The sequence below is a fragment of the Mycetomoellerius zeteki genome, unplaced genomic scaffold (genome assembly GCF_001594055.1).
Source record: "Mycetomoellerius zeteki isolate Tzet28-1 unplaced genomic scaffold, Tzet1.0 scaffold73, whole genome shotgun sequence".
Lineage (NCBI taxonomy): Eukaryota > Metazoa > Arthropoda > Insecta > Hymenoptera > Formicidae > Mycetomoellerius > Mycetomoellerius zeteki.
Window position 1 is genome coordinate 880573 of NW_017257753.1, and position 15767 is coordinate 896339.

General features: G+C 38.8%; 1 protein-coding gene across 1 annotated transcript in view; it reads right to left on the reverse strand.

Moving 5' to 3' along the window:
- Window positions 1-15767, reverse strand: part of LOC108729324 (zinc finger protein 608-like) — a 26335-nt gene that overhangs the window by 7503 nt on the left and 3065 nt on the right. The window contains exon 2 of the mRNA XM_018458383.1: window positions 4-1958. Coding sequence (XP_018313885.1) covers window positions 4-1958 — 1955 coding nt within the window. The remainder of the gene's footprint in view (window positions 1-3; window positions 1959-15767) is intronic.

Consider the following 15767-nt stretch of genomic DNA (forward strand, 5'->3'; position numbering starts at 1 on the left):
GACGCTCTGCAAGCTCGCCATCGAAGGCATCTGCGGTATGTTGAGCGGTTTTATCTCCTGCTTGGGCGTAAGATCGCTCGGCTTCTGGTCTACCACCGGTTTGCTGTCCGGAACGTTGGACACCAGGTAAGGCGGCTGACCATAGTACTGATACATACTGAAATGCGCAGGCAGATGCGCTGGCACCGTGGCCTTGTTGTCTTTTTCCTGACTCTGTTTGGACTTGTCCACCGGTTCGGCTTCGAGCACTGGCGCTGCGTCATCCGATATGTCCGAGTAGGCCGGGCTTTGTACATCATCGCGCGCCGAATCGACGATCGGCGCCTCGAGAGGCGATGGGTGCGGACTGCCACCAGGTGATTTTCGCGACTTTTTCTTGTAGCCCTGCGGTTTGGGAGCACGTGCATCCGCGCTTGTCTTGCTCTTGTCCTGCTCCGGCATCAGCGCAGCCGTAGGTTTCACCTTGAACTGTGGCATCTTCGCCGCAGCAGCGTGCAGCGACACCGCAGTTGGGTACTGTTGCAAATGCGATTGCACACCCTGACCTGGATGACCTGGCGGTGGCGGTACCGTCTGTAAACCTGCTGCCTGTTGCGACACTTGGCTTGCAAGATTCTGCAAACTCGCGTGCTGACTGGCTATGCTTTGTAGACTGGCCTGTTGTTGTAATCCAGACGGCTGCACCACATGGGCCTGCACGGGCTGACCCAACTGAGCTGACAAAGGATGCTGCACCGATTGCAATTGATGCGCTGGCGGCAGCTGTTGTTGAACCGATGACTGCAATTGTTGCTGCTGCTGCTGCTGCTGTTGCTGCTGATTGTTGACGCCAGGTTGTAGCTGCTGTTGAGGCGGTTGGCCGACTTGCTGCAACGATGGCTGCGGTTGTTGCAGAAGAGAATTCTGCGATTGATGCGATTGTTGCATTTGAGACGGTTGCGGTGGTTGCGGGATGTTGAGGGGCTGGGGGATATTCGTACTTGGATGTGGCGAAGGCACGGGCCTGGGGGACTGACTGGGATGAGGACTGGGACTTTGGGGCGGATTCGATGAGCCTAAAGACGACTGATTCTGTTGTTGCTGCTGCTGCTGCTGCTGCTGCTGTTGCTGTTGCTGCTGCACAGATTGCTGCTGCTGCCTCGATGGCGCCGTAGAAGTGGGTGCCGGAAGATCGTCCTGGCCGAACCTGAGTACGCCCGGCTTGACGATACTCTTGTCCGCGAGCACAGGCGTAGGCGGTTCTATGCTGGGTGATGGGACTCGTGGAGGTGGCGGTGGCGTTTCCGGTGGCAGACCCGCTGCCGGTGGACTCACCGCTCTCACCGGCGTGCCCTCAGGCTTGTCCGCCGGTGACTTCACTGGCGTGGCAGGGCTCGGTGCTTCGATATTGCTCTCATCATTTTCCGACATACTGGTAATACCTTCCTTGGTATCGTCGTCGTCGGCGGAGCCATGCGCGTGACTCTGGTGGTATTTGAGTCCGTTAATGTGTTTGTACTTTTTACTGCAGTTCGGCTCGGGACATTCGAGCAATACTGGACTAGCAGGTGGTGAACCGCTGGGTGGCGTCGGTGGCGGTGCCCGTCGCTTGTTCTTGTCCTGCTCCTCCTCGGGTCCGCGCGACTTTCGCTTCGCCGCCGGATCCGGTCGTGGCGGCACGAATGCCGCTGGGCTCGGACTAGCCGCAGGTGAACCCTGTGCGCCCCGACGACCCTTGCCGCCGTTGCGCAGTTTACTGTGCACGGAACTCCTCGTCTCCGTGAAGTTGCTCAGGTCGTTGCCGGGCGTAGAGTTGGCCGCGGCGCGACCGCGCTTACCACGACCCTTAGGAGTGCGGGCATCCAAGTCGCTGGTTGGCGAGTCACAGAAACGTGGTGGCGCCCAGTCATGACGCGTGCAGTCTAGCAACGTTCCAACGTACGTCTTACCCCTCCACGTAACATTTACCACTAGTACACCTGCAACAGAGAGAAGATATCTTGATCATAATGATCGATAGAAGCGATTCCTTCAAGTCTCATAACTGTCTTTTACACTAATAATTTTGGCCTGTCAAAGTGTTTACTGAAATCTCGTAAAAAAAATCCCTAAAAATTACAAATATTTTTATTCAAAATTCCAAGTAAGATTGGAGAATTTTTGAATTCTGATTGGATTTTGCGTTTAGATCTAGAGGAATCTAGAGGAATAGTCCTACCTCAACAAAGAAAATTTCCAACGGCAGCAAAATGAACGTTCTGCTGAATGCGGCCATTTACCAGTAATTTCTGATTAAACAGAAACTTATGCATGTCACAACTTAGCGTAACACTCAGAGCGATTCAGTTTCGAGTAAGAGAAATAAATGAAGAAAAAAGAAAGTGACGAGAATCTCGCGTGTTGGATAAAGAAATACAACTGTGTACATCGTTTTGCTGACGGAACAACGCATAAAGCTACGGCGAAGGAAAAACCGGTCCTAAAATACGGCGGTTTTAACCCCCGGGGGCCCCTCGAGCAGTTTCATCGCGTAATAAGTTTCGTGGCAATCTGCGACGAGTTAACTCGCGTCTGTTTCCTTCCTTTCCTCCTCGCGGCTCTTCGTTCTTGCGCGATCAGCGCTGCTAATTGAAAATATCTCGCCTGTGCACGTGCAAGAAAACGCGACGTTTCGCAGGTGATCTCGACGGTGATGCTGCAGGTGTTCTCGGCAGCGGAACTCCCGTGTTCCATACAAAGTGCGCGGCTAAATTACTTTCGCGTTCGCGTAATAGGGAGAGTCGGCGTAAATCGAATCAGCACTGCGGGGCGCCACACCAGATTCAAATGTCAAAGCTTCAGGGAACGAACGATGTGATCTTCAAGTGAGCGAAAGGGATAGTTTTAACGTTGTTCTTGGGTTGCGTTTCCATTTGACGCTCGCAGAATTTCATTCTTGTTTGATAAGGACAAATAAAACTCGAGCCCGCATAAAAATATATATATAATACAGTGCAATAAGCAAATTCAAATAGTGTAATAGTGGTAGAGAAAATTTCATTAAAATTACACTGAAATTTTATTATGAAAATAAGTATTATTGATTAACATCATATTTCAGAGGATACATGACAAAATTATAATAAAAAAAAGTTTCTTTTATGCATAAAATTAGTTCTAGAATTCATAAAGGAAACTTTTTTTTATTGTATCCTTTTTATTGTATCCTCTGAAATATGATGCTAATCAATAATACTTATTTTCATAATAAAATTTCAGTGTAATTTTAATGAAATTTTCTCTACCACTATTACACTATTCGAATTTACTTATTGCTCTAGTAGTATATTTTTATGCGGGAGCATTGTGAATACCAAGTAGAATGTTGCTTCGCATCGTGAAAGTATTAATCATAAAGCTAAAAAAAGGAAGAAGGGAGATCGCTCTTTTGAAACAATGAAACAGTTAAGGGGATGCTAGAATCGTCTGCAATACCGATGAAATGCGCATTTTATACTTTACCATTTTTTTTGTTTTTCTTGTATAGAATAAAAAATCCTCCAAAATAAAAGAAAAAATACAAATAGCTGTCGCAAACTACAAACTTGTATGAAAAATAAAAAGAAATGATAAATTATAGTTGCCTGTTACCACGTAGGGTATTTTTTCACATGATATAAATATAAATGATTCCAAGTATCTATTCAAACAAAAAGTAGTTTCCCACATTTGAATAATGTATAAGAATATAACACATATGAGACTTTTAAATTATAATTTTGAAGCTTGCAAGTGAAGTAAATTAAAAAAGTAAATCTGAATGTACATTATCTTGCATTTACGCGATATATAGAATACAGCAGAGCAAGAAATGTACGTAACGTTTTATTTAATGTTTTACTTGATGTACGTAATGTTTTGCTTTGGAATAAAAAAATTGTTTTATAGACATCAATCAAATTCGACCATCGCTCCAACATCCTCTAAATATTGTTCTTAGAACGTTGTTCAGTTCTTTACATGAATGAAAGTATTAATTATGAAATTAAAAAAAAACTGAAGAGAGATCGCTCTTTTCAAACCGTTAAATTCGAGAGAAAAAGTATTTTAAATGCGTAATAGTAGCCGGAGATGAAGCTGAGTCCATAGACAAGAAAGAATTCTTTATTTTCATCGCTGGGATTAACTCTTTCTTTAGAAGGTGATTCTCTCCCGATGGGGTATCGTTTAAAAATAGATATCTCCGGAATGAAAACGTCCGTGGAAGATCGCCGAAACGAGCCTCGTCGTTTGCATCTGTGGGCTGGCTCCCTCTTCGAGGACTCTGATCGTGAATCGAGAACCGAAAATAAAAGAACGAGTGACGCGCCGCGTCCGGGGGGAAAAATAGAGGCGTGCATAAAGAGAACAATAAAAACAGCGGAAGTTCCAAGGCAACTGAAGTTCCTAAAAGCCACATGACACCGTGTTTCTCCTCCATCTGTCAGACACACGTCTCGCTCTTTTTCTCTCCTGTCTCGAGAGCGAGACGAGATGTCTCGTTGCTCCTTTCTTCACCCCGCGACGTGCCCCCTCATTTCGCTCTGTTCCTCTTTTCCTTTCTTTCTCGCCACGCGGCAGAAACCTCGGGGCATTTTGGTTGATTGAGTCGTCCCCTCGCACATCGACGTCATTCCCATTTGCTGTGGAAGATAAACGTATGGGCGAGCACCAGGGGATGATGATAAATCCGTGCATTTCACCCCCGTTATGCGCCTTTTCATCACATCTATTTCCAAGCCTCGTTTCCCCTCAAACTAACGTTACTTCCTTTTATTTTTCTTCTTTCATGTGTACTTCTATGCGAACCCTGACAATGGTCGAGTGAGGGATAAATGACCAAATTACACTCTAATAATTTGAAGAGACATTCGATTTCACATCGATACACATTTTACTTTTAATAAGTAATTATTTTTAATAAGTTCGGAACAAAACTATTACATTAAAAAATTAGTAAATTAGAAAAACTATATATATATATATACATTATATTATATATGCTTTCGATTATGTAACGCGATATGGTAAAGTAAATGACCAAAGAAACGAACAAGTATAGATATAGTAAAATTAGTTTATTATAAATAAATAAATAAAAAGAACGTATTTGAAACACACGGAATCATTTTGGGTAATATTAGAGCAAAAATAAATTAACGATATAAATATAATTAAGAATATATTAACATGAAGATAAAATCCAAAAATAGAAAAAGGTTATCAAGAGGCTACATTAAGTAGCACATAGATAATATAATAAATAAATATTTATATGATGTAAAAATAAAATCGAATAAATCTTTGAGAGTCAAAAAAGTAAAAGATAGAGCCATGTTGTGGTTCATTATTCTAAAAAAAGAAATATAATTTTTTCGCTTCAAGTGAAAAAATATTGTTATTGATAAAATTTCGGATCGTTAAAATTGTTTGAATAAGATCAAGTTAAATATTTTTTTACTGAAATCTTTTAAAAAATTCTCTGCAAATCTTAAATTTTCCAGGTATTTTTGTTTAAAATTATAGGTAAGATTAGTGAATCTTTCAATACAATTTTGAAATAAATTGGAGTGCATGAAACTTTCAAATAAAAAATATAGTGGAAATTGATGGAACACAGGGATTAGTAGAATGCGAGGCTATATCATTTTCTACAATTAGAACGAAATTTATAGGATAGTTTAGGGAAAAGGCTCACTACAAAATAGTATCAGTAAACTATTCTATTATTTTCTACTGTCATTTTGATTTTTTAAGAAAAATTTGCGTGGCGAAAATGTACGTGAATATACGCAAATGTGTATGCCATACTTATTGCTAACTGATTGTAAACATTTTGCATTATCAAAAAAAAGATCAAAAACTAATGTTTTCAGAAAGACAGAATTTAAATTTAAAATTCCAAAAATTCTTCAAGTCCGATAATCTTTCATCCCTGATTTTTAAAGATAAAAAAAATTCTCTGAAAATTCCAGGTTTTTCCAGGTACTAAAAGTTTTATTACATCTATACTTGCTCCATTCCTTTGGCTATTTACCTTACTATAAGACAAAGCAAAATAGGAAAAATAATCAAGATATGAATAAAAATTAAAATTGACCACCTGATGTCTTTTCATCTTTCGTGATATTTTGTCTCACAATGTAGTCTCTCTTATGATGCTGTCTTACATAATAATAGCTATTAAACGAGTTCATTTTCAAGTTTCACATTTGGCCTCGCGGTCGACTGCTCCTACAGTTAATAGAATTTTCCGTGACATAGTAAACGAATAATCGCACGGTTCGACCCGAAGAGATTGTGATCACGGCAGCTGCTCGCGAAGTTACATCCGAGCATTATTATTTGTCCGTAGCTCGTTTGCTGCAAAGAGACGCAGGCGTCGCCGACGTCGACTTGGGATTCCTCTTCCTGAAAGTCGGCGGACGATAAAGGAGCTCTTTTCCGAAACGGGAGATTTGCGGTCGAAGGAAACAGGGAGGGAACCGCACAAGGACGAGGAAGAAAAAAGCCTTCGTAGCCGCGTAAAACGAGTTAATTTCTTCTCGGGCGATATCGTTGTAACTGCGATATCTCGATGTTGGGGAGAGCTCTCTCTTGGCTTCATAGCTATTACGTGAAATCACGTCTGGTGTTAGCCGCTCTTCAAATGACGACAATCGCGGTCGTTGCTAAAACGAGAGATTGGCTTTCGGTACAGCGCGGATTTTTCCACCGAAAACTCGTCACGGAAGTCTCTTCCGGTACTCGAGTGAGGCAGGTGTCTCGTTCATCAATGTACCGAGGGAAGCATTAAACTTTGAGAGAGAGCGTGCACATTTCATGTCAAACCCGATTTTGACGGATTAGCATTTTAGTGGAGAAAAATCGTCGACAAGCGCTGCTTGACAAACGCAAATAGATAAAAGAAACGTCAGAGTGGTTTTTCGACATGTTATTTACAATATCTGCTAGCCGTCTAATCGCCGAATTACAAACACGATAATTTTTTAGTGTGGCAATCGTTTTATCAGATGAATATTTTAACTCAAAATTTAACCAAAAATAAAATTCAAATAAAACAAAAGTTAAATTTAATACTAGATATTTTCAAATAATATGGAACATTTATAAATTTTATTTTAAATATTTTAAAAATAATATTACAAATATATATATATCTCTCTGACTGTGAGTGCGTGCGTGTGTAATATGTATACGTGTGAGTGTGTAATGTGTATGCATGCGTGTGTGGAAGGGATTAATAGTTGCGATGCGGTCAGATGATACACTGACGATATCGCGCGCTCGATAAAGTTCGCAAAGCAGAGCGAAGCGGAACGAAGCGATGCAGCTGCCAGGCGAAACGTGAAATCACGGGGCAGCGTTATTTGTCCTCGCCGAATGGCGGTTACCTGTGGCGCCCGGAGACAACATCGACTGAGATCAGTCTGGAAATAAGTGGATTTTCTTTCGGCTTCAGAGAGCTCGCAGTCTCGACGGCGGAGGTCTTTCAAAATCGAGATGTATTCAAGATCCTTAGATGGAAGAAGTGGAAAAAGATACGCATCACAGAATTGCGTCTTTTCTTCCCGATGTCTTCCGACATTCAACTTATTGTATAAAATTCTTTAACAATGCATGTCGATATCAGTTGTGCCGTATGATCCAATAAACGTGAATAATATCGAATTGATGCACAAACGATAACTATTTTATTGTTATGAAATAAAAGACAGACTTTTAAATATAATATTTATTCGAATCAATACGGTATAGTTTTTATTATGTAAGTATTTTTTTCTATGCATTTTATCTTTTTATGAGGTTAAATATACCGGTAAACGACTCTTGTTTTCAAATAAAAAAAGTTCTCGAGATATTTGGCTAGATTACTGGCCTGCATTTCGTTACTTTCTCGTAAAAAAAAGGAAATGTTTTCTAGACGGTATGGTCACAGGAGATGAGAAATAGGTCTCCTATGACAACGTAACACAAAAAAGATATTATGGTATCTAAATGAAGGATTACTACTGGCACCAAAAACAGAATTACAAAAGAAGATTGTATTATGTTAAATTGATCTCTAAGGATGTAATCTATTATGAACTTTTAAAACCGAACGAGACAATTATCGCTTGTTATTGCTTGCAATTAGAGAAATTAAAAGAGATACTGCCAGAAAAATACCTGGTCAATAGGAAGGTAATAATTCCATCAAGATGATGCCAGATTCCACGTAAAAAATCTACCAACAAAAATTAAAGTTCAATTGGGAAATTCTTAACTATCTTTCATATTCTTCGGATATAATTCCTAACTACCATCTATTTCGTGCGTTATAAAATCATCTTAATCTTGGAAAAAAATTGAATATAGATGTCGTTAAAAAATGCTTCCGTGACATTTTCATTTCAAAACCAGGATTATTTTACAGTCGAGCGTACTTAATTTCATAGAAAAATGAAATACAATCATAGAAAATAACGGAAACTATCCATTGATTAAAATAAATATTATATCTAAAAATATATCATTCATTTCATAACAATAGAAACAGTTATTATTTATGCAACTCAATATAATAACCTGTCATCTTTTCTTAAATGCAAATTTATCTAATATATTAAAGAATTTTGATAAATTAAACCTCGAGTAAATAAAACTGTAAATAGAAAGTATCAAGAGAACTGTAAAGGTTAAAGTTCACAAATGCATTTTTATGATAATATTTATCACTCAATTTTTATAAACGAGTAGATACTCCAAATTCATAAAGAGCCTTCAACTGAGAAAAAGCGACATCCAATAGATGAGATAGGAAGAGCAGATTGTAAAAGAAGGAGGAAGAGAAGACCTAAGGAGCAAGAGCAGGATTCCGTCGAGGTGAAGCGAGAGATGTTCCAAAGATCGATAACAAGCTGTATAACTCTAGCTTCCCTCCATGAGAGAAACTTCTCTCTTTCTCTCTCCCCTCGCTTCTCACTTCTCTCATCCTTCCTATCCCGTCTCCTGCTCCGTGCCCGCCCCGGTCGCGTCTCTGACAAGCATCCTTTCATCAACGTCTCTGTGATCCAACTAAACTACCCTGACATCGACAAAACCAGGTCCGATGGGAGATAGACGCCTTTACGATACACACCTCGCTCACGGTGGTACTTGTAATTGTATTAGTGGCTCGTTCGTGTAGCCTCCTCACAATCTCGTGTAATGCTTTTCTGTACAAGATGTCCAGAACGTGCTCATGAGATATTACACGAATCAAGATCCTTAATGGATATGAATACTTCAATAACTTTTTCATCCTGTATCTAACATTAAAAAGTCAAAATACGGAAGTAAAATAATGGGTTTCAAAATTAAATTATAAACATTATATTTTCGTACTAAATTTGAAAAAATAAAGCGATTTTTAATTTTCATTCTTTCTTTTTAATTTCTTCATCAAATGCTTAAAAAAATTGATAATAAAAGGTTAATATTAAAATATTAATTAGAATTAAAATAAAAATATTAAATCGTAATATTAAAAAATATTAAAAATATTAAATTAAAATTAGATAAAATAAAAATTGGATAAAAAAAAAAGATCTTTTCTCAATTTGAGGGTGATTATGTCCACAGTGTGGAAGCTACACGCAACGATAATGCGTGTTATCGCGATACGAGTTATCGGCGGGGGGGGGACACGCGCATGCACGCATAATTACACATTTGCGCATATGACATTTATTGCTAGAGATTAACCTGTTAGCTTCGCGGAATTATTAACGCGCCGCGTTTATAAAGCGGGAGATACAAATGGTGGCCGATCGAGGAGGGCGAGCGGCGCGAGTTGTTGTCGCGCGTGCAACCTGCAAATATAACTCGTTTGACTTCGTTTGCTTATCCACGCGTGTCGAATGCCTTATGTAATTACCGAGGACGCGTGGCTCGCGTAAACGTACACGCGAAAGAAATCGCCCGTCTTTTTAATCGCTCGCTTCCCAGGAAAATTTCTCAGAGGGGGATCTTAATGTGCCTATTATGAGCGGATCGACGACGTGTCGTCTCGTTAGCGCAATAATGCGGAGCACGAGATATGGATCTTACGAAGGAAGGATGCGAATTGGCAAATTCGCAATTTACATTTGACATATCATGGAAATACACGAGATTTGTTCGCATCGCGAACTTCAGTGGCATCCGAAATCATCGAATGCCATTGATGACACTTTAATCGATGTGAAATCGATTCTTCCTCAACGAAAATATCAGGGAAAACTCCTTTTTAATTAAAGACTGGTGATAAAAAGCTTCTGACGAATTAAGCTTCAAGAGAAAAGATAGATGATGAAATCCTGTTTTTCCCGTTTAATTATAAAAATGCACGTTTCTGTAAAATAAAACTGTAAATGTTTTTCTCAAAGTTTCCGAGATTTACGGTAGCTATTCATATATTATATGTATTATTAAGATTTTCTCGTCACGCGACTATTACATTTATAAATATGATCACGATTACGACGGAGGTGAGAAGTCTCGAAGGAACGGAAGTGGAAGGCAGAGCGGATAAATTTGCTATAAAGTAAAGCGGCGCGAAGAGGCAGCAGCCACGAAACCAGAACAGACGTGCTCGAGATTTCGTTGATGTTTTATTTCTCTCACCGACATAACACGCTGGTAGAGCTCTCTTTCTCTCTTTTTTCTCTCCCCCCCCCCCTCTCTCTCTCTCATCTTTTTCTTGTATCTCGCCGGGAGTCAAAGATGGAACCGGCTAAAGAGTAAAGAGAAGAGGAATAACAAGGAGATGAAAAGAGGTAGAAGAAGACGAGGCGAGCTGAACGAGAGAAAGAGAGAGAAAAAGGGGTGAAGGGCGATTGAAGAGTTATGGGGATGCGAGAGGAGCGGAGTGGAGAGCGGAGAACGGGAGGTGAAAGGATGTAGCAGCAGGATATCAGCAGCGAACGACGAAAGTAATAAAACTTGGATGGATGGCAGAGGCTCCGACAGATTGGTCGGCCATTCAATTGGGAATTCGACGAATTTATAGACTTCCTAATCTGCCATTATGAACGGTCATTTAGGAACTCCATTTCGCGTCTAGCTTCACCACATCGTTTGTTCGCCATTTCGATGTCGAACAAAGCAACAAAAAAAAAAAACAATCTCACAGACGTTTCTGAGATTGTAATAATGCATCAGCTCAAATGAAATATCATTTCAGAAAATATAACTTGATGTTATTTAATGCATTGCATGCTCTATAAACATTTCTTCTCGTTTATCTTTCGGTATGATCACCGTTAGAATTTATAATTAAAAATAACTTTACCGGATGTATTCGTGCATTATTCATCTATTTGTTTCCTCGTGCGTAAATTTGAAGCAACAAAAACAGCTGTTGAAAACGTACGCATAAATACACGCTTTCGATGCTGTTTTTATATAAAAGGTACGTAGGTTTTATCTACTTCGAGCTTAAGGGGATTCTAAAGCGAAGCTCGAAATCCGACGAAGTCACTAGATGTCGCTATTTTTCCAGCGCATCGACATATCTTTATATACCTATCTTTATATACTATCTTTATATACCACACCAATATCTCACGCAACCTATGATACATTCAGTCGCACGTTCGTGTCAATTTTCATATAACAAATTCGTCGCGATAAAGCGTCTAAGTCTAATTCTAAGAACTCGACGTTATTTGTTCGTGCAAACTACGTATTTGTGGATCACTATTTCGTAAGTACAGGTTGCAAAACTTTCGTACCAAGCAAATGTTGTCATGACTTGACAGCTTGAGACGCCATGTTACATTAAGAAATGGTAAAAAATATATCAATTTTGAAATTTTTGGTCGTTCTCGGCATAAACTCCACAAACGCGTATTAATGCGTGTACTTTAATCCTGGAAAAGGATTTTCGAATCTGTGAAAAAGAAAAAAGTATTTGTTATACAAAAATTATATAATTTAGTCGATAATACAGGCGGCTTTAGGATCCCCTTAAGGCACTTATATTTCAAGACAGTCGTTTATTAAGTAGATTAAACTTTACATTAGAATTCTACAAATTACCGTCACAGCAGAGAGAGCACATTTTTTCCTTTAGAAAACTTTGAAAGTCCATTTCTCAGTTTTGACGTGGAAGCGTTTGGCTCTTTTCACATAATAGCCCTTCATTTATCCTTACTTCGCGAGGGGATCCAACGGTGAAAAACAGCTACTCGATTCGACCGCCTTCGAGGGAACGATCATAAAGTGGACCTTTGGTAACGTAGAGGAAAGAAGAGGGGAAAAGCACGAAGAACATACGAGAAAAGGATGGGCAGAAAAAGATGGAAAGGAAGAGAGAGAGAGAGAGAAGAGAGAGAGATATGGGAAAAGACAAAGAGTGGAAGAGGAAAGAGCAGCCGGGGAGTCACGATGTAGTTTAACCCGACGACAACCACGACCGCGGCATATAATACCTGTCTGACAAGCTACCTTACCCGTGTTGTATCAGCCGGGTATGTACGTACATATACATGCGCGTGTGGGTATACGTATTGCCCGTTTATGTGTGCGAAACACGCGCTTTTGTGTGCACGCGGAGCTTACCGCACGGCATGCACAGGCGTACGCGGTTGCGTGTGCCCACGTTGCACGCTCGAGTGTGGTTCGAGAATTCGAGGATTCGGGTAAAACTAATTGCAGGCCTGTCGGAAACGGTTGGCAGGATCTTGCGTATCGCATGCGAACAGACCTTCATCGATTTCATATTCCATGGACATAATTATACTTTTATAATTTTGTGGGTACGTCTTGTGTGTCGCATTTCATACATTGTTTCATGTAACTTCTTGATGTTACAAAAAGAAGCTTTGTACGACGAAGAGAATGAATTTCACATGTACTTCGTTAAAGAATGAGCGATAATTCTGGGGTATCCTGTACGTTTGAATATCTCGATACTGTAAAATTTATTTGTATTCATGAGCATGTATTATGCGCAGCCGTCACGTTTTGTCACGAATGTAAAAGAAGGTATGACGAGAACGGAGCGAAGTGTTCGCGTGTATTCGTGTAGCGTGCGGCTTTCTTTATAATTTCCGCAGATCGCTTTAATCGTATTACGAAGAAATCGTTGAAGCATGCGACGAATAGAACTCAGGAGGCTTTCCCAGGAGGAACGATCTATTAGCGAAATTGGTATTAATTACGCTAGCTCGCAGTAAAATTAATTATTCCTCTGAAGAGCACTTTTGTTTTAATTTCATTCTACGTACATCAGTTTTTATCTCGCGTGCGAGTCAAGTCGCGGCGCATTATTATATCGTATTATTATATCGCAACTCATTATTATACAACGAGTGATAAGAAAGAAAAAGCATTAATAAACATTCAGGCTAGCAGCGGCCGTAGAAAAAATAAAGTTTCGTTCGAAATACGCTACCAAGTGAAATATCTTTGGCGTATATATTGTAAATTTGAAGAAATTTTTACGTAAAAGATAAAAAGAGCTTCTCGAAACAGCGTAATGTATCTCTAATAAATTATAAGGAATCAAATTAGTTGATGTTTTTTTATCAAAATGACAAATTTTTAAATATAATCATCAGTCAAATCAAATTTCAATATCCATGAATTTACAGAATTCAGTAAAGGTTACTGAAATAAATTTAAAACGCATTATTAATGTTCCTAGAATTTGACATTTCCTTTCTGATATATTAACACTAACTATATAGTAGTAGAGTCGCATAATTTATTATTAAAGGCGTTCCATACTTTTTCATTAAAGCATGAAATAACGAAGGAATATGTCCATTAGGGCTTTTCACACATATACATCGGAATATTCTTGAATATTTAAATATTTTCTCTATCAACACTCTATGTTATTACATTATTCCACACGTCGCACGCAACCAGCTAGTGCGTTTCGCAGCTGGCGAATCAGCTTAGCGACGCGTATGAGTTGTAAAACAATGGCGAATGTTAAGCTACGGAACGTATGTTAACAAGCATGAAAGCTTAAACCCGGATAAATTAATCTGCATTACTTCGCGCAAACGTGATCGTTATCGAGTTACCGCTACTTTAACTGTCGAAATGATCTTAATAAGCTTGCGGGCGATCCAATTACGTAGTTTATCCGCGTTTGTTCTAATCACACTCATTATTCGTGAAAATACTCTGGTGCAGCGTGACAGTGCAATATTTCGGTGTAACGTTGCGCTAAATTAGTCTGGACAAGCGCGTGAAAATCATGAATTCTTTCCCGCGCGATTACGTTTTATAATAATACCTCTTTTTAAACAAAATGAAATAAAAAAAAATATTTAAAATACTTCTCAAAAAGAATAAATAAATAAATTGAAATTATACGAATAAAATACAAAGTGTCGCAATTTTGTATACATTACAGTTACACGCGGTTGATTGATCTCGGCAAACGAAATAATGATGTCGGGATTGCAACACGCTTTTATTTACCCGACTTTTCCGGCCGGTAGAATATCGGGCGAATATTTATAACCTCGAATCGTTCGAGCAGCAACAAGATCGATCGAGTGCTATTCCTATTACATCGGTGCTCTCCGAATGTTTACCCGGGGCAAACGATTGATTGATCATCGGTGCTAGTTATTTTCAATCGACACGAGACGATACGACTTTTATTTTATCGATAACCACAACGATAGTGGTTATTTATTCGCGCGATTCTACGAGAATGGCTGTAACAATCAGATCATCTATCGATCCTGTCAATCATTATTTGTTAACTCCGGAATTAATGAAATCCCAAGATCAGAATCTCGATTATATATTATAATTCGTAAAAGTAAATCAAGTTTCGATGAAAACTTGCTCGAAGTTAATCCACGAACAAGAAGTTTCGTTTTATTTTTACTCTCGACTGCTACCAACTTCGAACTGTTCAGCTAGTAATTAGCTTTTCATTTAATCTTCACGATAAGACGATTCGACTCGTCTCATATTCTCACCAAGGAATATATTATTCATGTCTCCATTATTAGGCCCTTTATTTAATTATTTGTCTGTGACGTTTGTCATGTGAATTTATGCAAGTTAACGTCGTTTCGAAATGTACTGTAATGAAAATTATAAAGACACCAGAAAATATTCTAAGCAATGTTTGACGCTTGAGATATTACAAGTATCCCTCTATTTGACGGGATCTCCGAGACTTTAGTCATAAGTCGAATTGATCATAAGAATAGTAATCATATTATCTATTGCTTTTCTTTCTCTTTTAGTAATAATATTTGTATTACTAGCCATTCTAGAATATAAATATTGTAATTTCAAGGTTATGTAAAAAAGTAAGTTAATATCCATTTCTATCAATGGGCATTTTTTAGCAAGAATACAGTGTAACATAGTGAATCATTTTATTCTTGTTTAACGTTGGCAAACAATAAGAATGTAATGATTCACTGTGTTATACTGTATCCTTGCTGGAAAACGTCCAATGTAGAGTCTCTTTAATCTCAGTTCAATTGTTACACACACATATATTCAACTTTGTGTGTGTGTGTGTGTGTGTGTGTGTATGTGTGTGTACATTGTAAAAATAAAATGTTCATTTTAACTTAAATACGTTTACGTGGACTTTCTGTAAAAAATAAAATGTTGATTTTAATCTAAAAACGTTTAGTGGATTTTCTGAAACGTGCAAAAATGTTAAAATAAACACAAAAATGTTAATTTAAAACATTTTGCATGTCTCAGATAGTCCACTAAACGTTATTAAGTTAAAATTAATATTTAATTTTTTACAGTGTATATATATATATATA